Raw genomic sequence first — 25,392 nt, forward strand, 5'->3', positions numbered from 1 at the left:
TTGTAGAAGGTGTGGTGCCAGATCTTCTCCATGTCGTCCCAGTTGGTGACAATGCCATGCTCGATGGGGTACTTGAGGGTCAGGATGCCTCTCTTGCTCTGGGCTTCGTCTCCCACGTAGGAGTCCTTCTGGTCCATGCCCACCATCACGCCCTGGTGCCGAGGCGCCCCACGATGGAGGGGAAGACAGCCCGGGGGGCGTCGTCGCCCGCGAAGCCGGCCTTGCACATGCCGGAGCCATTGTCGACCACGAGCGCAGCGATGCCATCATCCATGGTGAGCTGGGGGTGGCGGGTGTAAACCGGCGGCGGTGACTATGCGAAGAGGCCTGTGCTCCGGGGCGGACGAGGTGTCGGCTGTCTATGTTCATTGTTTATCCATACTATTGCTGTTCTCCCTGTCCCGTTCTCATGTTACTATGCAATTTTTAGAGAGCAAGGAAACACTGTATGCTTAAAAATTGAAGGGTGTACACCAGGGATGTGTCTAATCGCCATACCTTTTCAACCTCTATGCAGAGCAGATTATCTGAGAGGCTGGGCTGTGTGAGGAGAAATGTGGCCTCAGGATTGGTGGAAGATTCATCAACAATCTACTTTATGCAGATGACACAACCTTGCTTACTGACACTGAGGAGGACCTGAAGTGCATGCTGCAGAGGGTCAAGGACTGCAGTCTTCAGTATAGATTGAGACTCAATATCAAGAAAAAAAGATTCTCACTACTGGGCCAACTGGCAGCATCAGGATGGATGGTGAAGAGATTGAGATTGTTAACAGCTTTAGTTTGCTTGGCTCCACAGTCAACACTCTTGACACCAACAGCCAGGAAATTAAAAGACATATTGCGATGGGAAAGTCTGTTATTAGGGACTGCTCCAATATACTGAAGAGCAATGGTGTCATTCTGGCGAATAAGGTGTGCCTGATACAGGCCATGGTCTTTGCAATCACTTGCTATGCATCAGAGATTTGGACAATTACTAGGGATGACAGAAGGAGAATTGATGCCTTTGAGTTGTAGTGTTGGAAAAGAGTATGGAATGGACTGCTAAAAAAATGAACACGTTCATCATGGAGGTTAAACCAGACTGCTCCTTGGAGGCAAAGATTCTGAGGCTTTGTCAACATACTTTGAACATGTTGCATGGAGGGACCAGTCCTTGGATAAGGACCCTCTGTGAGATGGATTGATTAAGTGACTGGGGTAATGGGGTTAAGTGTGTCAGAGACAGTGAGAGTGGCACAGGATAGAATGGAGTTTAGGGCTGTTGTTGTACATAGGATCACTATGAGTTGCAGGCAACTCGATGACATTTAACAATAAACAACATTTTTATAATTAAAGTCTCATACAGTATTTGTCCTTTTATGGTTGCATTATTTCATTCAGCATAATGACCTCCAGACTAGCCTATGTTGTATAGTGTTTCATGAGCTCTTCATGTTTTTTTTAATGCTACATAAAATTTAATTTTGTGAATCTACCACAATTTCCCTATCAATTTGTTTATTAATAGACACTTGGGCTGCATCTATATATTTGATACTGTGAGTAAAGTTATAATAAACTGTGACAACTGTTGTTATGTGCCATTGAGTCACCTGCACCTCATAATGATTGTATGTACATTAGGTCTGAACCCTATCCTATCCTGAAATCTCATTGTCTCCAACAGACCCAATCAATCCCATTTCTCCAGTCACTGTGTTAACCCATCTCATCCTGGTCTTTTTCTCCTATGCTGTTCCTCCACCTTTCTGAGCATGATGTCCTTTTCTAAAGACTGTTGACTTCTGGCCATATACCCAAAGTATGTGAGACAGAGTTTTAAAATTCTTGTCTCCAAAGAACAGCTTGGTTTCACCCTCTCTAGGGCTGACCTGATTGTTTTCCTGGCAGTCCATGGTATGTTCAACACTCTTCTACAGCACAACTCAAAGACATTGATCCTTTGATCATCGTTAGTCATTACCCAGCTCTCTGATGCATAGCAAGTAATTGTGAAGATCATGGCCTGTATTACATGCACCTTGGTCTCCAGACTGACATCGTTATGCTTCAGTCCTCTAGGAAGGTTCCTGACAGCAAATTTTCCCATCTTTTGATTTTTCTGACTGCTGGTGCCAAGAGTGTTGATTGTGAAACCAAACATGCTAAATTGTTAATAATATCAATCTCTTCTCCATCTATAAGGCAGCTTCCAGTTGGCCTAGTGGTGAGAATCTTTGTATTCTTGATGTTGAGCTTCAATCCATATTGAAGACTACAGTTCTTGATCTTCTGCAGCAAATGCCTCACGTCCTCCTCAGTTTCAGCAAGCAAGGTTATGTCATATTCATAACACAGGCTGTTGATGAGTCTTCCTCCAATCCTGATGCCACATTCCTCCTCATAATGATCTGTTCCGCATATTGATTGAAAAGGTATGGAGATAGGATGCATTCCTGACGCACATCTTTCCTGACCCTGAAGTGTTTCCCTGCTCTGTTCTAATGACTGTTTCCTGGTCCAAGGATAGGTTTCACATGAGCACAATTAAGTGTTCTGGGATTCTCATTCTTCTGAAGGTTAGCCATAATTTGTTGTGATCCACACAGTCAAATGCCTTTGCATAGTCATTGAAGCACAGATAGACATTTTTCTGATACTCTCTGCTTTCGGCCAAGATCCATCTAACATTGGCTATGATGTAGCTAGAGCCATGGCCTCTTCTAACCCAGCCTGTACATCTGGCAGTTCTCTGCTGATGTATTGTTGCAGTCATTTTTGCATAATCTTGAGCAGAATCTTGCCTGCATGTGATATTAATGATATTGTTTGATAATTTCCACACTCTGTTGGGTCACTTTTTATTTGAATGGTAATAAATCTATATTTCTTCCAGTCAGTTGGCCAGGTGTTATCCTTCAGACTTGGTGAGTGTATCCACGGTAGCATCTGTTTGTTGAAATATGTCACTTGGTATTCCATCAATGTCTGGGACTTATTCTTTTGTCAAGTCCTTCAGAGCAGCCTGAACTTCCTGATCATACGTTTCTTGCTTCTTGATCATATGTTATTTCATGAAATTCTTCTGTGTCAACCAATTTATTTTTTGTGTGTGTATAGTTATTCTGTGTATTCCTTCCATCTTCCGCTCCCCCCACACCTCATCTTTTTTTAATGCTTCCTGGGTCATTCAACATTCGGCCCTCAGCATCCTTAAATATTGCAACTCAGAGCTTAAACTTGTTCTTCAGTTCCTGCAGCTTAAGAAATTCCTAGTGATTTCATCCCTTTTGATTTTCTAACTCCATTTCTTTGCACATTTCATTATAATACTTTGATTTGTCTCCCTGAGCTAGCTTTTGGAATTTTCTGTTCAGCTCCTTAACTTCTTGATTTATTCCTTTTGCTTTGGCTTCTCAGTGCTCCAGTGCAATATTAAGAGTCTCTTCTGACATCCTTCTTAGTCTTTTCTTCTTCCTCAGACTTTTGTATTCTTCATAGATGATAGTCTTTATTTCCTCCCACAGGTCATCTGGTTTTTGTTCATTAGTGTTCAAGGACTCAGACCTAAGATAGTGTTTAAAATCTGGTGGGGTAGATTTGAGGTCAAACTTTGGTTTTTGTGGATTTGATTTTCTGTAACTTCAGTTTGAACTTGCAGATGACTAGTTGCTGGTCAGTTCCACAATCAGCACCTGTCCTGCTTTTCACAGCTGATATTGAGCTTCTCCAGATTTTTTTTTTCTGCAGATGTCAATTTGATTCCTGTGGAGACCATCAGGTGAAGTCCATGTGTATAATAGCTGTTTATGTTTCTTATAATAGGCATTTGCAATGAATAGGTCATTGACTGTACAGAATTCTACCATATCTGCTGCTGCTTTATTTCTGTCACCATGTCCATGCTTTCCGACTACTACTGATCCTTCTTCCTTATTCCCAACTTTTGCATTCCAGTCACTCATTATTATCAAAGAATCTTGGTTGAATGTTCAATAGATTTCTGACTGCAAAAGCTAGTAGAAGTAATCTATTTCCTCTTCTTTGGCCCTGTTTTTGGTGCATATGATAGTTGTGTTAATAGGTCTTCCTTGTATGCATATGGATGTTATCCTGTCACTCACAACTTTGTGTTTCAAGATGGACCTAGAAATGGTCTTTTTAACTATGAACACGACCCATTTCTCCTCACTTTTCATTTCCTGCATAGTAGATCATATGATCTCTTGGCACCAGCAGTCAGGAAATCAAAAGATGAATTGCACTTGGAAAATATGCTGTCAGAGAGCTCTCCAGAGTATTGAAAAGCAACTATGTCAGTCTAGAGACTAAGGTGCACCTAATCCAGGCCATGGTCTTCGCAATTACTTGTTATATATCAGAGAGCTGGTCAATGACTAAGGATGACAGAAGAATAAGAATCAATGCCTTGTGGTGCTGAGATCCACACCAAGAAAACAAATAGATCTGTCTTGGAGAAGGTGAAACCAAGTTTCTCCTTGGAGGCTAGGATTTTGAAGCTCCATCTCACATACTTTGGGCACATGACCAGGAGGAAACAATCTTTAGAGAAGGACATCACATTCAGAAGGTTGGAGGGACAGTGCAGTAGAGGAAGACTCCGGATGAGATGGATTGATATTGTACCTGGGACAGTGGGGGTTGGTGTGTCAGAATCAGTGAGACAGGCTCAGGGCAGGGTTCCAAGATGCTGTATATAGGGTAGCTACGGGTTGCAGGCAACTCAACGGCACATAACAACAACAGATCATATGATTAGCTGATTCAAAATGTCCATGTCAATCTGTTTAATTTTGCCAATGCACACTATGTCAATATTTATGTGTTCCATTTATTCCTCAACAATCTCCAATTTTTCTACATAGATTCATAGATCCATTCTTCTCACATTCCATGTTCCAATCAGTAGTGTCTGTTTGCAACTGTTCCTCCTCATTGTGATTCCAAGTAAGAAGGGTCTGTCTCCATATCTGCTAGTCTACTTTTAAGTGTGCTCTATTTCACATAGGGCTTTCTGTCGTCCTTTTAACTGCCCAACTTTTAGTTGCACAGGAAGTAACTGAAGAGATCATGACTTGGATTAGGCTCACTTGGATTCTTTAAGCTGACATACTTGCTTATCACTCTAGAGGGTTCCTTGACAGTAGATCAATGTAACTCTGGAATTACTGTAGATTATCTATTTCTGTTATCAATGTTTGCTTTTCATAATTAAGTGTTCTAACTTTGGGAAGATATATAAATAATTCAGTATATAGAAACTTTCTATATATTCAAGACTGTTACATCAATGCTTCTATTTTATTGCCTTGATGTGAAATTTCTTTCTCATCCAAGAAACAGATTCATTTTAAAACATTATATTTCTTTTTTGCTTTAAAGAGTTTTTTTTTTCTTTGACAGAATTGTCTCATGGGGAACAAAAATCAAATGCTTTCCCAAATTAGGGCACAGGTATTCATTCTTGAAATGTCTGTGTGGTAATTTGGACAGCAGCAGTTTTAGAGGTGACATTTCATAAATGCTATTGCTAAGACAGTGGTTTTGGTCTTTTTGCAGATGGTCCATCTGAGTTAGCTCTGTTATCATCTTCTGCATCATCACCATCCAAATCCTTGCCCGCAGACGTCACCACTAGGTCGAGAGCGTCCTGCTTAACCAGCGTGCCGAGGAGTTCGGTTACCTTCTTCATTGTAGCCACCCCTGACAAGAAGTCCTTTTTTCGGCATCACCAGGTCCCTCACAAGACACCTGCTGCCCATCCTATCCCAGGTACTTTTCCTGAATGGACCCTTTTATCACTATAAAATGCCCTTCTTTATCTCTTCTAATTTTGTCTTAAAGCAAATTGGTTATTAAAATTGCTATTCCTGTTCTCTTTTATTATTTGTATGGAATATTTTTTCCAACTTTTCACTTGCAACTGATTTATGCCCTTGGGTCTAAGTATGTGTCTTGTAAACAGCTTGTAATTGGGTTATACTTGGTTTTTCCTTTCAACTTATTTTATCATTCTCTACCTTATAACTGGAGAGTTTAGTTCATTTTCATTCACTGAAGTTACCAATAAAATGTGACTTCCATCTGCTATTTTGTTATTTGTGTCTGAGTATATGTGTGTATGAGACTCGTAAACCTTGTCATTTTCCTTTAGTACTGTTTGTTTTTGCATTCTCTATTATTAGTATTTTTGTGGGAGGCAGGTTACTCTAATTAGTCATTTTGCTCCCTTCTTTTCTATTGTTTGGGAGCTCTGGCGGCCCAGTCCTCAGGGAACTGCCCTGCTAACTCAAAGGTGGCATCTGTCTATTCAAATTCCCAGTAGTTCCATGACAGAAAAGTGGGCATCATCTATCTCTCAAGCAATTTACAGCCTCCAAAAACTTGCTGGAGGGTCAGCTATGAGTTGGTTCCAACTTGACAAGAATGAGTTTTTCCTTAGGTGCTATTTTCAAAAGTTGTTTTCTTAGTCACTATCATGAATATGACTTTTAACAATTTGTATTTATAACATTCTAGGGTAACTTGATGGATCACTGATGGCCTAGTGGCAAGAAGCTGCACTGCAATCCTGAAGGCACAATGGTTCAAATCTGCCAGCTGCTCCACAGAAGGATGGGCAACCTCCTCCCACGTGATTAACTGCCTCTGAAAACTCGCCAGAGAGTCAGCTATGGTTCGGTTTCAACTCTCTAGTACACAACAAAAACAGGGTAACTTGATATTAACCTTAGTAAAATAGAAAATATCCTATATCTATTGTTGTTATGTGCTGTCGAGTTACTTGTGACTCATAGCAATCTTATGTACAATAGCTCTAAACCCTGCTCTATCATGAGCCAATCTCATCATCTCCAACACCCCTACCCCCTGTACCCCAGTCACTAAGTCAATCCAACTCATCCAGGGTCTTCCTCTCTCGAATTGCCCCCTCCATTCTCCCAAGCATGATGTACTTCTCTAAGGACTGGTCCCTCCTTGCAACATGCCCAACGTATGTCAGATGGAGCTTCAGAATCCTTGCCTGCAACAAGCATCTTGATTTCACCCTCTCCGGGATGTATCAGTTTGATCTCCTAGCAGCCCATGGTATGATCAATACTCATCTCCAGCACTCAAAGCCATCAATTCTCCATCTATCATCCCTACTCATTGTCCCGCTTTCTGATGCATAGTAAATAATTGTGAAGATCATTGCTCTTCAATACTCTGGAGAGGTCTCTGGCAGCAGATTTCACCAATGCAATTTGTCTTTTGATATCCTGGCTGCTGGTACCAGAGTGCTGATTCTGGAACCAAGCAAACTGAAGCTGTTAACAATCTTCACCATCTACCATGATGCTGTCCAGTGCTTAGAATCTGTTTTCTTGATGTTGTGCTTCAATTCATATTGAAGGCTATAGTCTTTGACCTTCTGCAGCAAATGCCACAGGTCCACCTCAGTTTCAGGAAGCAAGGTTGTGTCATCTGCATAATGTAGGTTGTTAATGAGTCTTCCACTAATCTTGATGCCACATTCCTTCTCATAGGACCCAGTCTCCTGGATGATCTGTTCCATATATAGATTGAAAAGATATGGAGATAGGTTGCATCCCTAGCATACATCTTTCCTGATCTTGAAACTGCTTCCTTGCTCTGTTCTGATGACTGCCTCCTGGTCCAAGCATAGGTTTTGCATAAGCACAATCAAGTGTTCTGGGATTGTTATTCTTATCAGAGTTAGCCACAGTTTCTTGCGATCCACAAAGTCAAATACCTTTGCATAGATAATGAAGCACAGATAGACATTCCTCTGGTACTCTCCACTTTCAGACAAGATGCTGCTAACATTATCTATAACATTCCTAGTACCATGGCCTCTTATAAATCCAGACATCTGGCAGTTCTCTGTTGATGTGCTGTCCCAGTCATTTTTGGATGATTTTCAGCAGGATCTTGCTTGCATGTGATACTAATGATACTGTTCGATAATTTCCATACTCTTTCTGGCCATCTCTTTTTGGAATGGAAATAAATATGCATTTCTTTCAGTCAGTAGGCCAGGTAGTTGTTCTCCCAATTTCTTGGCACAACTTGGTGAGCGCATCCAGGGTAGCATCTGTTTGCTGAAATATGTCAATTGGTATGCTGTAAATTCCTGGGGACTTAACTGTTAGCTGACCCCTCAGTGGGTTTTGAGAGGCTGTAATTTGCAGAGAAGACTGCCTATTTTGCTTCTATGGAGTAGGTAGTGGATTTGAACTGCTAGAAAAGTGTAGCCTTTGGGGTGGCAGGACAGTTCCCTTTGGATTAGGCCATGAGAGTTCTCTGTATCTATGTTGTGGTTATGTACTGTCCAGTCAGAACTACTTATAGCTGATCCTTCAGTGAGTTATCAGAGGCTGTAATTTGGATGGAAGGATATTGCTCATCTTTCTCCCAAGGAGCAGCTGGTGGATTTGAATCACATGCCTTTAGGTTGGCAGCACAACTCCTTACCATTAAGCCACCAGAGCTCTATCTCTACATCCACAGCACCATGGTTTTATTCCCTATCTAAACCACCACCATTCTGTGCATGCCTCAGTAATATAATCTTATACTTTATTCTTACATGTCATTAAGAAGTGAAGGACAAAACCATTAGATTGATCATAAATATCTTATTTATAAGCATATGCTTGTAGAATTATTTTTATTCGTAATCTCTCTTTAAATATATGAATTTAATTATTTTTTACTGTCCTTTCTTAGCCACTTACAGAATTTTCATTAAAATTTCTAGTAGGAGGGAGCTCTGGTGGCTGCACTGCAATCCCAGAGGCACGCAGTTTGAATCCACCAGATGCTCTGCTGGAGAAGGAGGAGCAAAGTCCTCCTCCTGTACTAGTCAGATCTGATTTGACGGTACACACACACAAAATAATAAAATAAAAAAATTTTCTAGTAGGATCTGTCTGGCAGATATGAACTCTCTCAGCATGTTAGTATGGGGATCTTTTCATTTCAACGTCATTATTCTTATTTTCAAACTTTTAAAATATGATTTGAGTTCAAGCTTATAGAATTCCTCTCCCTCTTTCATTTGAGGGATCATTTCATCAACTACAGCTTTCTTGGTTGACATTATTGTCCTCTCCTTCTTTCAGCTGTTTTAATCATTCCAATGCTTCCAATATTTCTGAGGAGAAATCCACCCTTGATCATATCAGAGATCATTTGTATGTAACTGCTTTTCTTTTACTGTTTTTAGGATTTTTTTTATTCTGAGAACCTATAATGTATTATTGTGTTGGAGTTTTTGTGATAAGTGTGTATTTCTTTGTATTACAAGTTCTTTGGGCCTTTTGGATTTGTAGGTTCATATCCTTCATTAGATTGAGGAAATTTTCTATCATTATTTCTGTCATTTTCTTTGTCTTCTGGAATTTCAACAATATGGATATTAGGTCTCTTGATGATTCCCATAACTTTATTAAATTGTGCTCAGTTTTCTTGAGGCTATGATCTTCCTAGTCTTCATACTCTGTAAATTTGGTCTCTTCTAACTTCAGGCTTCTCTTCCACTGATTAAAATGTATTACTCCTTCCATTATGCTTCTGTTTGATTTCACCCTCCATCATTTCTTAGATATTAATTTTGTTCAGGCATCATCTTCCTCATTTCTTTTAGATCTCTGCCATGTTTTGTGTTTAATGGTTTGTCATATTTTTAGAGCCATCATTCAGGCTTCTATAGATATGCTTTCATTCCCTTTATCACACTCATTTGAATGAGCAGTTGTTTCTCCTATTGTGTTTTATGTGTGCTGTGATCTTTGTTGGGTCATTGACATATTCTGTGGTGTCAGTGTTCTCAGTTCTCTCCAGTATTTGGTGTTTTGGTGGACACCACCACACCTCTGGCAGCCTAGTGATGAGAAGCTGTGCTGCAGTCCCAAAGGCATGCAGTTCAAACCCACCAAGTTCTCTGTGAAGGATGGATGAAAACCTGCTTTATGGTCAGCTATGGTTGATTCAGACTTGGTGACACACAACAAGAAATCACAAGAGTTCCCAATCCTGGTTTAATTATGATTAGAAAATTCCAGATCTTGGTTTTCAATGTCTCCCAAACACACTGTTGTCACACTGGCACTGAGGAAAGATATCACACATTCCTCAGTTTGTCTACCAGGGAGCAGTCTCCTCTTTGTGGTTGCTAACCCTTTCCTTCTCTGTCTCTAGAGCCATGTTTTCAGGTGGAAACTCCAAATACAGTGAGCCCCCTTTAGAACTGGGTGTTGTTTTCAATTTGTCAGGGACTTCTTTCCCTGCTCTGCTTCTTTCAGATCTGGCAAAGAGAGGAAGCATAAATTGGCTCCCTCTGTTTCAGAAGGGGCTGACATTCCCCAGAAGGACCTCAGAGAGATGATAACAGAGGCTTGGCAACTTTGTGGTGGTTGGGGGAGCAGTCTCAACATGGGCAGCCTGTCTCTTGGTTCCACTGCTGGGAATCTTCTGTAGGAGTTTGTATTAGTAAAGAAGCCATTGGGTGTGGAAGAAGGGTTTTCATCCTCTGAACAGAGTCCCACTGAGTCTACCATGTTACTATCAGATTATTCTTCTTTCCCCCAGTGTGTTGACTGAAGGTGTGGCCTACACACAACATGTCTGCTTTCTAACACAGATCACCTTCAGTCAGTAGTTCCCATAATCAATGGGAAGTCAAAAGAGTTGAACTGACTTCCAGAGAGCTTTGGGATATACAGAGTAGAGTGCCTACAGGAACAGGCCCCATTGTACAGACTTTCGGTAACAATTCACAGCTAAGACAGTTATTGTGTAGGGAAGCAGTTGTCATACTCTGAATGGACCCTAAAAGAGGCCTATCTTATTGTTATTAGGTCTGCCCTGGCTGATTGCTGCCAGTAAGTGCCGCTTTCATGTAAGACGCCTACTTTCTGGGACATAGCAGCTGGAGGCAGCAGCCGATCCAAGTGGGGGTCAGACTTACTCAAACCAATCCCCAGAGAGATCTGTCCTCTTAGAGGTGTGAGCTACGGGATTATCAGTGAAGTGAATTGAAGGTTGACTATGGGAGTAAATTCTATTCCAAGTGGTCTCTGTGGTAATTTTCAGCAAACTTGCAGCTCACAGTATCCAAGTGTCACAGTGACCTGATCCCTAGGGAAGTCTATCCTGCTGATTTCAGAGAAGCTCGTGTCATGCCTCACAGTACCAAGCATGGATGCAGTAGTTAGGGAGGTTATTTTGCTACAGTCAATTCCCCAATTCACAAATAGCTGAAAGGAGAGAAAGTGGGCAGAACCGTTTTCTTACCATATATGTTATTACTGATGCTTGCCTGTCTGTAGTTTCCCCACACAGTTCTCTGGTCCTATTGCCCACCCTTTTGGCCCCCACCCCCACAAATTCAGAGTCCCTCAAGTCTGAGCATCATTTCCTTGTATTTGTGAGGAAGGCTTGAAATTGTGGCCAGTTTATACCATGGTTTCAAGCGGAGTTCTCTAAAAAGAAAAACACTCTAAGAAGTATAAATATATATGATGCAAATTTTACCTATGTCAGATCTAAATTTGACAGAAGGTCACTATGAGTTGGAATCAACACAATGGTAGTAAGTTTTGTTTGGTACACACATACACTTGCTCGTTGCTGTCAAATCAGAACAGACTCACAGCTGACCCTCCAGCAGGTTTTCAGAGGCTGTAAGTGACATAGTAAGAGAAAACCTATCATTCCCTGATGGATCCAATCCACCAGAGGCATCATTTGGATTAGCAGAACAACTCAGCTCACACACCACCAGGGTTCTGTGTCTGTGTGTATACACATCAAAGTAATGGAAGTCACTGTTGTCAAGCCAGAAGTGACTCATGATGACCCTCTAGTCAGTTTCCAAAGCCATAAATTGCTCAGGAGGTGACTGATCCTCTTTCTCCCTCTGAGAGGATGGTGGATTTGAACAAGAGAGATGTGACCTTTGGGTTAATGTCAGAGTAGAGGTTTCTCCTGATTTGTGTAGCTGCAGGGGCTGACAAATTCAAGATTAAGAGGTTAGACAGAAGATTACTGGTTTGGGAGGCTAAAAAATCCAAAATGGGCAGGAAGTATAGCAGGTTGCTGGCTCCAGTCCAAAGAATCAGAGTTCAGGTGGTGATAAGCCAAATGTAGGATTCGAAAGAAACTAAAAGCAAGAGAGCTCTTTCAAATGTCAAAATATATACAAACACACACACACACACACACACACACACACACACACACACACACACACACACACACACACACACACACACACACACACACACACACACGGTCATATCCCTAAGGAAATGCTCTTTCAATTGACTGTTCACAGTTGATCTCTTTATGGAGTGAATTACATCAGATTTCAACAAGGAACGGCTATATCATAAGGGCCAAACTAGAGAAAAATGGGTAATCAGGTGGACATACAACCTTAACCATTACATCGTTTCCTAGATTACAGCTTTTCTCAATCTTTTTTAATAAACATTTTCAGAAGTTATTAGGCTTAGGATCTATCCTACTCGGGTATGGCCTCATTAACATAACAAAAGAACCCTTTGTTCTCAAGCAGAGTCATATAGGTACAGGAGTCAGAACTTTCACATTACTTTTGGGGGACACACAATTCAACCCAAAGAAGAGTACCAAAAGTATTAAAATGTTAACACAAAACTCTGAAATCTCTAACTCCAGAACATTTTTCCTAGTGCTTAGAGTTTCATTTGAGGCCATCATCCTGGGAGTACAACTCTGAGCTGTCAGCTGGCCTTGCTAAGAACTTCTGACTAGTGTCTAAGAGGTATGGCTATTTCAGCCTCATTCCAGGATAGTTCATATGTTATATAAGGATTCTGTAAGTATTTAAATATTTTTTTTAAGTTTTAGTACCTACAAGAAACCAGCCAACTAAGGAAGGCCCAGGAGAGTAGTATTTACAATGCTCTTTGAGAACCATAGGCAGTTAGAATTCCGCCTTGCATGATGTAGTCTAAGATTTGATCTGTGCTCAGTAAAGGTGAGCATTGCTCCCCTAACTTTTGGTTGTTGTTGTGGTTGTTAAGTGCCACTGAATCGTAGACGACTTATAGCGACCCTATGAATGAAAGACTTGAACACTTGTATAACTTTGTTTCTCCACGTTCATAGAGTTTTCGGAGGCAAGCTATTTTGGAAGTGGATGTCACTCCTGCTTCCAAGCTTGTTTTAATTGGGGAGCTCTACCAAACACTGTCCACCATGGGTATTCATTATCACATTTGATGTATCCGTGTCACAGTGTTTAGTATCACAGCAACCATGAGTTACCGCTGTATGGCAAATGGACAGACCAGTGCTATACCATTTAGAAGAACATTTGACCAGAAACAAAACCAGGCGTGAGGGCTGCAGATTTAAATCACCCACCTTTGGCTTGGTAGTATAACCTTCTATCCAGTAGGCCAACAGAGCTCTCTCTAGGACTCACAGTAATTCTATGAACAACAGATTGAACCCTTGTCCTATCCTATGCCAGCCCCACAATCCGAGACATGCTCGAGCCCACTGCTAGGTCATTGTGTTGAGTTCTTCTTTTCTTCTCTGACCTTCCACTTCTCTCAGCATGGTTACAAATAATAAATTACTTTAGGAGACATTCAAAACAATTTTTTTAATCTCAAATAACCATTTCCAACTCTGAAGAGTCTGTAAGTTATCTGAAGGGAATCAGGGACATTATTAAGCTGGGCCACAGTAAGGCACAGCATCATGAAAAATACTTTTTTTTTTAACAGAAAGATGTATTTAACATTTTTTTAAAATTTATTATTAATTTCAGTGAAAATTTACAGAGACTTTGGACTTCCATTCATTCATTGTTACACTTTTCTCCCCTCCTAACGCTCCCCCCTAGTACACTATCCTCTTGGAAAAGTAAAAGAAAAATTCTTTCATTGTTTTACAAACCCTCCCCATGTCCACTCCATCATGCAGCCTTCGCTCTGGACTCCTGTCATGACAAAAATACCTAATCATATATCCCTTTTAAACAGTTTTCTTCCTCATCTGTTTAAATGCAGTATACATTATTGAACCCATCTTTCTCAGTCTCCCCCCCAACCCAGATGTCAGTCCTGTTTTACAACAGTGCCACCATGCAGTATTTGTCCTTTTGTGACTGAGATATTTCATTCAGCATAATGTCCTCTAGGGTCACCCATTTTGAATAATATTGCATGAGTTCCTTTTTTTAAGTAAAGGTTCACCTGTGTTCTGAATCTTAAGTGGGAGGGAGAAATGGGGCAGGGAATGCACAATCATTGTTTCCAGGCAAGAACATTTAGAACATCCCTGAAACCCCTAGTCAAGCTTCTTTTCTATGTGAGACCAAATATAAAATTCTGACATACCTTTGAGCAAACTCCTGCTATCAGTCAAAATTAAAAGTTACATTGATTCAAGTTACACTTGAGCGCCAGGAGATCAATGAAATATCTTGTAGTGGGCCTTCGGCAAATGTTTGTTAGCTACACATATGGACAGTCCTCACAAAGGACATACTCACGTGTCTGAAAGACCAGCACTGGCTAGAATGTGCTGGAGGCTATCTGCTTAGGCCATCAAAAGGCGACGGCTGCAATTCTTGAGGCCACACTAGCAATAACGTTAACCAGAGCAACAGGAGGTCATTAGTACACTTCCCTTTACCCTTCATTCATGAAGACACACCCTCCAGACTGGCCCATTCTCAGGGGAAGGGTTCTAGGTCTTTGGGAATATGACAAGGACAGTGTATAGCTTACTGTGGCCCTTGAGACAATGACAGCAGCAGGTACAAACCTCCAGCCCTATTGCTGCTGAGAACAACCCAATGGGACAGAGAACTGCTCTACAGAGCTCCTGAGGCTGCAAATCTTTAAAGGAGCTGACTACTTCAATTTCCCTCTTGGAAAGGAGCAGATGGCCAGAGGAGTGGGGCAGTGGGTGGCACTGTAATAGAAGGGAGGTGGGCAATGATTCCTAAACTCAAGCTCTTTTGTGACACTCTTGAACCAAGAGGTTGATTTTATATAAATATGTTTGTAACTTTCTTGGAATTGGTGCTTGCTAGCATTTTTGGTACATTTTTTCAGTTTCTTGTTAGACAAATGCTAAATGTTTTTTATCATCTTCACCATTAAAAATGTAAATTACTGCTTACTAGACCCCAAGAAAAACACGATTTTCCAACCAAACTAGAATGCAACAAAATGAAACATATAGAACAAAAGTACTGTGTTTGCACTTTATTAAATCATCGCTGTAAATTAGAATTAAAAAGAGGAAGAGGACTAAGTGGAAAGCCATGTGGTGGTCATCAGTATTCTGTGTGGCTATCTACTGGTGTGGCTTTGCCACAGTGTGGGCTAACACGCATGCAGGCAAAGGTGAATTTACATAAAGGTGTAGGACATGTAAGCATAAATCTAGATATGGAGTATTAGGAAAATGAACTAACAAGAGAGCAAAAGAAAAATCACATGACACATTGTAACTTAATTTACCATATTTATCAGGAAAAGTTTTTTATATTATCAATTTACACATAGGCCTGAAACTAAGAAAAACTTCTCATTGTATATATCAGAGATATATTAACGAATGCAATTAAAATGATGATTGTTATGTGTTGACTTTGCCTTTGGATGCAGATATGTCCTTCAATAGATAGAAAAGTAACACAGTCACAGAGCAGACATCACAGGAAAGATGAAAATATTCCCCAACCTTCACTGGACAGAGCTGCAAGGCACCCCAGGGAAGCTGGAACTCTAGAACTACCTGCTTTGTTTTGTAAGTTTATTATCTTTGACAGGGTACAGCCTTATACTTTTCTATTGTTTGCTAGAGGGGGAAATACTTTGTGTTTTCCTTCTTTGACAAATTTCCTTTTACATTAAACAGGATTTTCTGTATAACTGTGAATGTAAAGTAGGTTATAACGCATAAAGAAGGGCACTGTTAAATTCCTCAGTGGATCTGCAATCTCTCTCTCTCTTTTTTTTTTTGGTGAGGCTAAAGGTAAAATTAATCAACTCAGACAGAGCATATTCAAGGCTCAAAAATCCTCTACTAAAAAAACCTCTGTGTGGTTTTAAAGAACTGCATGTAAGTAAAGACTTTTTATAATGACTTAACTGGTCTATATTTCTTCCCTCTGGTCTGCTTAAGATTTTACCATTTAAAAGAAAGTCATCATTTTGTGACATTATCATTTTTTAAGAACAAAACCTTACTCAACTAGACGCAGAATGGCAGTGCAGGACTTGAGAACAGCAGCCTTGGTCCTCGGCATGCAGGGAAGTGTGGGCACAGCCTGCCAGGGAGCTGGGTAATCAGACATCATTTTAGGCCAATTAGAGCCAGTTCTGCTTGCAGACTGCTGACCTTTAATAGTCAGTGCTGTGGCTCAGGGTTGCTCACTAGGTTAGTGACTCTCTATTGTTACAAAACCACAGCATTTGCTTATCTATGTGCAAAAATATGTTGAGGATTTCAGTTTTCATACTCAAGTAACAGAAATTACTCAAGTCCATGTTATCACAAGCAGACACAATGGTCGAGTTCTCTGCCCTTCTCCAATTCTGCATCTCCATCCCAAAGCTGTGACTAAGAATGGCAGCCCAGAAAGATTCCTGCTGCAGAACTCCTGCACCCTTGGGGTCACAGATGCTAGAAATGGTATAGAGTCTAGTTATTCACTACCAACCTTTCATTTTTCTCCCTCAGAGGTCAGATAAATGATTTGTAGAGGTCACAGGAAATCACGGCGTTTTGTTCTTGGAACTGAACGTGACTTACAAATCTGGACACTTAGCCTTCTACGAAAGCCAAGAATTCTGCTTGTATGCTCAGGCAACAGGGGAGCCCTAGAGCTGAAGCTGAAATGCTTTTCCCAAAGCTAAGTGCCACCAGAGACCCCCATAAACCCAAGATGATCAGAGAGACAAGACCATTACTGGGATAGGAAAGGATAAGCATCTGAGATTGGCAGGACAATGACTTCCAGTGACATTATACGGTGACATTAAGTCCCCAGTAAGTGAACTGGCCAACTCAATGGCACCTAACAACAACCACCACCTAAGAGAGCAGGACAGAGCACGTGGGAGGAAGTGGAGGGCTTGTGCTCCCTGATGTCCTGCTCCTGGGCAGGCAGAGCACATCCATGGGCAAAAGGCGGGTCTTTTCATTTTGAAAGGTCTGATGGTGCCGTCTGTGGAGCCAAAGAGGGTAACAGTAAAGAATCAAATCCCTTGCTTGCAATCTGTAACCCTCTAACTCCAAACGATAGCATTCTTAGGCCTTGTCAGGCTCTACTCTGAACAGGAGGCAGGGGAACAGACTTCCAGGGAGAAACTCCAGGAGATAATTCAACATGCCTGGCTGACCACTCTGTGCAGGAGGGGCACAGGCTTGTGTTGGTGGCACCAGCTGCTGGGAGGGGGCCGCTGTAGAAACATGCCCTGATACTCTTTAGATTTGAGTGCACTGTAGCCACAAGCAGGAGTGTGGGGTGGTCAGGAGAAGTGGGCATCAGGCACCAGGTAGAAAAAACATATAGCAACTGAGGTAAACCTTCTCTTGGGCAAAAGACCCTGGGGAAAGCCAATTTCCATGATGATGAAATTTTTGTGTAAACTATAAATCCTAATATAACAAAAGCTAGCAAAATCAATGTAATGAAACTTTTTCAATCAATTCGTTTAACAGTTGCTTTGCAGACCTTTCTGTGAATCACGTTTAGTTTCATCAACAAGAGGGTATCACTTGGGGTAAAGGCAGCAACTGCCCCTCTAGCCGCTCATTAACACAGAAGAGTCTTCTCCCAGGGCTCTTCCTGCAGCTGCCAGAGCCAACACCCATGGAACTGGAACTTGATTCTGGTGGCTGGAGACTTTCTTCTCATCAGAAGCCCAAGCTCTCAAGGTTTTAACACAAGAGGGCATGGCCATTCTTGAGGGCTTCATTAAGTGAAGACATTGGTAACTGGGAAGACTCAGAAAGGAAACTAGCAGCAGTTGCGGTCTGCCAGACTCTCTGAGTCAGGGGACTTTGGACTGGAATGGGAATATGTCATCGATGTCTGTCTGTCCTTGTATGCACACTGGCGGCCAGGACTCCTGCAAAGGAAGTAGAGGGAGGCTGGATGGGGTCACGTGAGGCTTCTGGGGCCAAAGGCTTCAGTGGTATGGATGAGAACTTGGAATTTTGTCTCTCATGAGTGTGATGGTCTTCTTAGGTTTGATGAAATGTTTGTTGAATGAATGAATATGCCTTTCCTGCTAGCTATTTGGGCTTTTAAACAGCGTAAGTGTAGCTCTAAATCTTTTAGAAATTAATTTACTCTGCGATCTGCAAGGGTAAAATGAAGAAAAAGGACTCAGTAAAAGGAGAAGAAGCCCAAGACCAGAGATGATGGGGAAACACTAAAACTCCCACCGGAAGCTGCCTGGGTTCTGTGGTGTTACTAGAATCTGTACCTATTTACATGTTGAGACTTTACACAATGAGTTACAACTCAATTATTCCCCAAAGGAGCTAAGACTAAAGGTCAGGATGAAATTGCTTGTCTGAATGAGTCCTGATGAGCACACAGTTATTTAGCACTGGAAGGAAAAAGGAATAAAATTAAAGCCACGTATTCACCGTTCCCCTCCCAGGGGCTGTTCTGAGTGTGCTCAGAGGAATACAAGAATGCCTGCTGCAACACAGACCCACTGTTGCTGGTTCAGCTCGCTCCCCAGAGGACACGTCTGTGAATGAGTAGAGAATTTCATCACCCTTCCCCTTGTAACATATTTTTAAATGCTGTTATGTTATAACCAAGGCTTCCTTGCATGATCTCTATTTGGAACAAAAGCTCAAAATCTGCTCATGTTAAGGTTTGTTGGTCTTTGAAATTATTGCGAGTATGTGAAATGAATTTAATGGAGCTAATTTGTTCACTGATGGCATCATTTCCCCAATTCTGAGCTTTACCTTACTGTTTCTAGGAAGAAATTCCAAATCAATACTTGCAATTATGGTTGGACCTGCGGAGGCAGCCTTCTCCCATGATTCCTACTGTCAACACTTCTCCTGTCTTCTTTAAAGTCAGACCACCTCTGACAAAGGCAGGACAGCTATGCTGTGGTCCAGGACAGAGACCACCCACTGCTGCCCGGCTACTTCCCACTTAAAGGGACCCTTCCTCCTTTGGGTTTTTGAGGCTATAAATCTTTACTATAGGAGATTACCTATCTTTCACCCTCAGAGCAGTTGCTAAATTGGAACTGCTAACCTTTAGGCTAGCAGTGCAATATGCAGCACACTACACCACCAGCACCCTCTCAAGGACAAAGCGGGGACTGTGGGTTACATCTTTCCAACTACTTCCAACTGTGGGGAGGCACATGATCTAATCCCAGAAAATATTGTTTGAAACACCTTAACCTCAGACTGTTTAAAATTTCACATTATAAACTAGCCCATCTTCCTATATATTTTGTAAATAAATCACTTGGGATAGGGAAACAAAAGATGGGAATAAATAATGATAAAAAGTGATGTTCAGAGACACAATGGGAAGAACGGATGATTATTTTGTGGATTAGAAAAAAATGTGTTTGCACTTCCTGGCACTAGGGAGGCTTAGGAGAACAGGTCCTGCAATTACACAGGACTCCAAAGGTGAGCCAGGATAACATGTGATTCTCTGCCCCATGGGGGCTCCTGAGTGTTTGAAGGCAGTATGACCCCACTGCCAGGGACCAGGCCACCTGAGCATCCTCCTGTGAGCATCCTTCTGTGATTCATTCAGGAACGTCCTCGCCTGCAGGGGCACCTAAGCAGGACCCCATCATTGATGCTGAGGCAGCAGCTGTGGAATGAATAAGCCAGCCACAAAGTGCCAAAGACCACCTGGGAACATAACCTGTCCAACCCCAAGTCACCTCACCCTTTCCTTCTAACAGTAACCCACCATCTCTTCTGGACACTCAAGCTTCACTTCATCATGTCTGTGGCACATGTGGGCATGGAGTTCCAGCAAAGAAATGCTTCTGTAGTAGACACCCATGATTGGAAGTGGGAGCTGTATAGCTCCTGCATACATACTTCCAGCTGAGTCCCTGGGTTCTCAGCTTTCATCACCTGCGGGGACTTCCAGAGTCCAGTCAGGGACAATGGCAGCTCTAGGCCAAAGCCACAGGTGCCAGAATGGAGGGGCTGTCTTCCTGCACCATGGTGGAAGTGGTTGTCTCCCTGGCTTGGAGGCTTCTATCCCTGGCAGAGAAAGGTGGACCCTAACTTCCCACTCGTGTATGTCCAGATGATGACATCTGTGCCATGCTTTGCACTGTGGAGATATGGTGGAGAAATGACAACCATCCATTGCTACTCTTTGAGGAGTTACTTCTGCAATTATTACCTTGCCTCCATTCACCTGTTAAGTCTGTAAGCCCTGGGAAGGCTTCTGGCCAGCACTCTGCCTCAAGGCCCCACTCAGGCCCACTGGGGAAACCTGGACCCCACATCCCACTGCAGAAACAGAGGCCCACAGAGGCCATATCTTGTGTTTACTGCCTAACTCGAGGCCACAATCCCCAGGTCCTCCTATTTCTGTCTGCTTTCCCTCCCCCAGCTGTTCCTTTCAGCAGCCTGCTCAGCAGTCTGTCCACCCCAAATAGCAGCCTGGCAGGCCTCTACTAAGGCCTGTGGTCAAAGGCCAGGCTAGCATGTGCCTCTTCTTATCAGCCCATCTCAAGACCCCATTCCTCAGGGCCTGGGCAACAAAAAAGGGGGCAGCTTCAGTGCCTGCTAGCTCCTTGCATCCCGGCATACAAAAGGTAGGCAACAAAGACTGTTTCTGGGGTGGCAGGTGTTGGAGTCAGATTCTGCCCAGAGTGTAAGGCAGAAGAAAGGCAATGCTGGGTGTCCCTGGGCAGTGCAGATACACATGGCCAGGAGATGGGAAGGTGTGGGGGCGCTGGAGGTAGAGTCAGGCCTGGGAGGGGGCTTCCTCCCATGGTGAGCTGTGGAAGGATATATGGTAGTAAGTGTACCCCGTCCCACACCCAACTAATAAAAAAACCCCAGGGTGACTGGACAAACCCACTGAAGTGGCATCTTACCTTTCTCAGATATTGTAATGAGAGATTTTCATATTTTAATCTGTAGGGAAAGAATAGAAAAGGAAATGAGTAAAAATATGGAGCAGCACCCACCCCCTTCCTGAACCCTGGGCTGCTCTCCCAGGCCTGCAGATCATCAACTGGAAAGACAAATCAGAGTTGCACCTGGAGGAACTAAGATGTGTTTATGACACACTCACAGATCTGAAATGGAAGGGACACAGCAAGCCAACATATCTGCATATCTGGTGCAGCTTGTTAGGAGCCTGTGGATACTGGGGAGTGACAACAGTTCCACCTGGTTCCTGGGGTCCATGTGACTTCCTAAAACATAGTCAAGATAAGAGTTTTCAAGGCTTCACAACAAGTTTCTCATCTCCAACTTTCCGAAACTCCTTTCTGATTGTGAGATCTCTATCATCCATTTATCTATCTCAAAACTGTTACCATTTCAAGTTTTCATATGTACAATCTAATGATATTATACTCATTAACCATTATTACTGTCTGTTTCTAAACTTTCCATCCCCTTCAACAGCAGCCCAAGCCTCCTAAACAATGCATTCTCCTTCCTCCTACCCTCTTTTTCACCCTGTGAGGTACTAATCTACTTTGGTATCTATACACTTGCCTACTGTAGATATTTCATAGAACTGGGGTCTGACAGCCTTGAATTCGGAGTCAGTAGACTCCAGAGGTATAGTGGTAAAAAAGTTGCACAGCAATCCCAAAAACATGCAGTTCAAATCTACCAGCTTCTCCATGGAAGAAAAATGGGCAATCTCCTCCTGTGTGATTAACGGCCTCTGAAAACCCACCAGAGGGTCAGCTGTTAGTTATTTCTGATTTGATGGTACAGAACAATAGACCACCATCAGATCTGGACATAGTACTTTCATCAGGGACCTAGGCCTGGTTTGTGTGACCACGGCTGTAAAAGTGGATTAATCTCTGACTATCTGCGAAGGTAGGCCTTACAACTAGGCCCACTTTCCAAGTGCCACTGAAAGGACCCCTGAGGTAGTCTTCATAGGGGTTTTCCTGAAGAAAAGAGGACTTCTTTGAACTGGTGTTTTTCCAAGTATTGATGGAAATCTATCCAGTATACTCAGGTTTCAGCCTGGAACATACTCTTCTTTGGTCTTTTACCAAGGATTTTCCAGTGTTGAAGCTTGACAGCACAAAAAATCTTTGTACACACACACACACACACACACACACACACACACACACACACTTTCTCTCTCTCTCCTCTTCCATCCCCCCAAAAAATTCTGGGACTAGGAATTTCAGTACAGATCCAGATAATATACTAGCATTTCGTTCCAGCCTGGCTTGTTTTCAGACCACTGTTAACATGACTCCTCTGCTAGAAGAAGCTGGTTGTACTCAATAGGCACCTGAAGAGCTGGGCTGATGGAAGAGCTGGGCTGATTGTTGATCACAAGCTAGAATGTTTCCTGGGGACAATCGGAACAATACCAAGATTTTCTATTGTTGCCTCAAGGGACCTCATTTCTTTCCAGGGAGTTGGTAAATATTAAGCATTTCTGGCTGGCTTGAGTTGGGGAGGCTTAACTATCCAAAGCATCATGCTACAGGCCTTCTCCAGTATGGGTATGATGTGTCTTTATAAAGGGGCTCCTGATCACAGTCCCTTGTAGTCTTCTCAGCCCTAGTTATGCTGATGACTCTGGCACTTGATTGGTGGAAACCAAGAAAACAGATGGCAGTGCTAACAATGGAGGAGTTGTTTGGAGGACTTGTTTGTAATTGCTGATGAGAAGTAGCTTGCTACTCTACCCAGGGCATCCTCAGAGGGAGGCTGATGTGATATGCTGAACCAAAATAATTTTATCGATAACTGTGAATCCAACCTTGAGTTGCTGCAAAGGTAATGGTAGTTGGGGTTGCCTTAATTATTCCATTGTGCTCATATCACTTGCCTTTGACAGACTGGCAGTACTACTAAAGGGCAGATCCTGGGAGTTGGAACAGAGGAGTAGGCTGTCAGCGTCTGACTACTCCACCTCCAGTCTGCATGAGCCATCATGCCGAGTAATACTGGAGGGCACCAGAAGTGAGTTCTATGCTTGGAGATGAGGACAGAAGAGTATAAGGCTTATACTGATGGGGAAGGGAGAAAACATTTGTTTCACCAGTGCCAGGTCCTGTGTTACTGTTCTAAGCAGGGAACAAAGTGAGAATCTACCCTGCATGGGGCTGTGATGAAGGAATGAGAGCATGGATTAAATACGGCAATGTGGGTAAAGCCGGTTCTGATAAACAAAAGCAGCAACAACAAAAAACTCTTAGTATTTATATGTATAAAACACAGACATAAGTATGACAAACATACACAAAGTATATCTGTGGTTTTTAGGGTGAAGAAAATATTTAAACTATCTTGTTAGGAAATGAAAACACCTTAAAAGGCCTCTACTGAGGGAGAGGGGTAAGGCGGATGAGGGAAATTGGAAGAATCTGTTCTGAAAAACAATGTATTAGAATTTTGTAAATAAACTAGTATTTTTTAAAAAAAGGCCTCTACCAGAGGAATAATGTAGAAAAGGTTAAGAAACACTGGAGTATAGGATTAGTTTGTTTTAAATCCAGTTATTATTACCTGGTAGTTTTGTTGGGAACTCACTCACTTTTCTTACTGATGTCCAGTTGGAAAGGACTAGTAGATGACACTCCAGTATGTTTTTGGTGTCTGTAAACTGCATGGGAGGAGATAGCCCATTTTTCTTCCATGGAACAGATGGTGGATTCAAACTACCATAGGTGACACCTTTGGATTAATAGTTCAAATCCCTAGGGACTACACCATCAAAGCTCCTCCCTGTTCCCAAAATAACTGGTTGAAACTACAACATTTTAGGAAGAAGTATATGATCAGGAACCAACAGTAATGAAGGAAGAAATCCAAAACACACCAAAGATACTGGCAAAAAAGGAAGTCCCAGGAATTAATGGAATACCAATTGACATGTTTCAATAAAAACATGCAGCCCTGGATGTGCTTGCTGGTCTATACTAAGAAATTTTGAAAATAACTCATAAGCCATCTGGTCATCTGAAGACATGAAGAAGACTTCTAGCACTTACTAAAGGGGATAAAAAGCTGCAGTCTTTACTATGGAGTACATCTGAAAATCAAGAAAACAAAAATTCTCACCATTGATGGTGTCTTTACTTAACTTTGATATCATGGATATGTTTGCCTCATAGAATAAGTCTGGGAGTATTCTTTCCCAAAAAGTTGGACATAGAAATACTATGTGACCCAGCAATTCCACTTCTGGGAATATACCACGCAGAAACCAGAGCCACAAATCAAACAGATGTATGCACACCCATTTTTGTTGCTGTGTTATTCACAATAGTATAGAGATGGAAGCAACCCAAGTGCCTATCAACAAATTAATGGATTCAAAAACTACGGTACATTCACATAATGGATTATTATACAGCACTGAAAAACAATGAATTCATAAAACATTACACAACATGGGGGAGCGTGGAGGGTATTACGCCAAGTGAAATATCTGTCATAAAAGAAAGAACACTGCATTACATTGCTGCTTTAAAATAGGACAGACATGGGGAAGGGTTAGGAAGAGAATGGGAAAAGAGTGGAAAGATAATGAACACTGCATTAGGACAGATAAGGGAAAAACTTTGCAAAAGGAAGATATGACTAGGCCTTATATGTATGAGAACAATCTGGAAGAAGGGGTGCATTATGATGTGGGTTGGAGGGGAAAGAAAATGTCCAAAAATGAAAATATATTTTAAAAAATAGGGCCTACCCTTCTCTGGGTCCTTGTTACTGCAGTCAGTGTGGAAAATTATTAACTGGCTTAGGGTAATTAGGTAAGAGAGCAGGTTTGGGTTGGGTATTTTTTTAAAATACTTAATATTCTTTCTTTATTGAGATTTTATTGCAAGTTTATAAAGAACTTGGATATCCATTCATTCATTGTTGCATATTTTCCTCACTTCCCCTCCCCTGCCTTCTCTCCCCCATTCACTTTTTTCTTTGGAAAAGTAGTTCTTTCATTGTTATACAGTCCCACCACCATCTCAGACCACTTTACTATGCAGCTCTTATTCTGGACTCTTGTCATACCAATAATAACTAATCATATATTCCTTTTATATAGTTTTCTCCCTGGTATGATTCAATGTCGTGCCCTCTTTTCTTAGTCCCCCCCGCCCAAGCCCCATGC

The 25,392-nt window shown here is 41.9% G+C and overlaps 1 protein-coding gene across 1 annotated transcript in view; it reads right to left on the reverse strand.

The window, feature by feature from the left end:
- Positions 1 to 145: 145 nt before the first annotated feature.
- RALGAPA2 (Ral GTPase activating protein, alpha subunit 2 (catalytic)) overlaps positions 146 to 25,392 on the reverse strand; it is a 757,941-nt gene continuing 732,694 nt past the window's right edge. The window contains exons 39-41 of the mRNA XM_006895663.1: positions 21,358 to 21,481; positions 21,158 to 21,197; positions 146 to 313 (exon numbers count right to left, since the gene is read on the reverse strand). Coding sequence (XP_006895725.1) covers positions 146 to 313; positions 21,158 to 21,197; positions 21,358 to 21,481 — 332 coding nt within the window. The remainder of the gene's footprint in view (positions 314 to 21,157; positions 21,198 to 21,357; positions 21,482 to 25,392) is intronic.

The sequence above is a fragment of the Elephantulus edwardii genome, unplaced genomic scaffold (genome assembly GCF_000299155.1).
Source record: "Elephantulus edwardii isolate Elephantulus edwardi_28Jun2011 unplaced genomic scaffold, EleEdw1.0 scaffold00172, whole genome shotgun sequence".
Classification (NCBI taxonomy): Eukaryota; Metazoa; Chordata; class Mammalia; order Macroscelidea; family Macroscelididae; genus Elephantulus; species Elephantulus edwardii.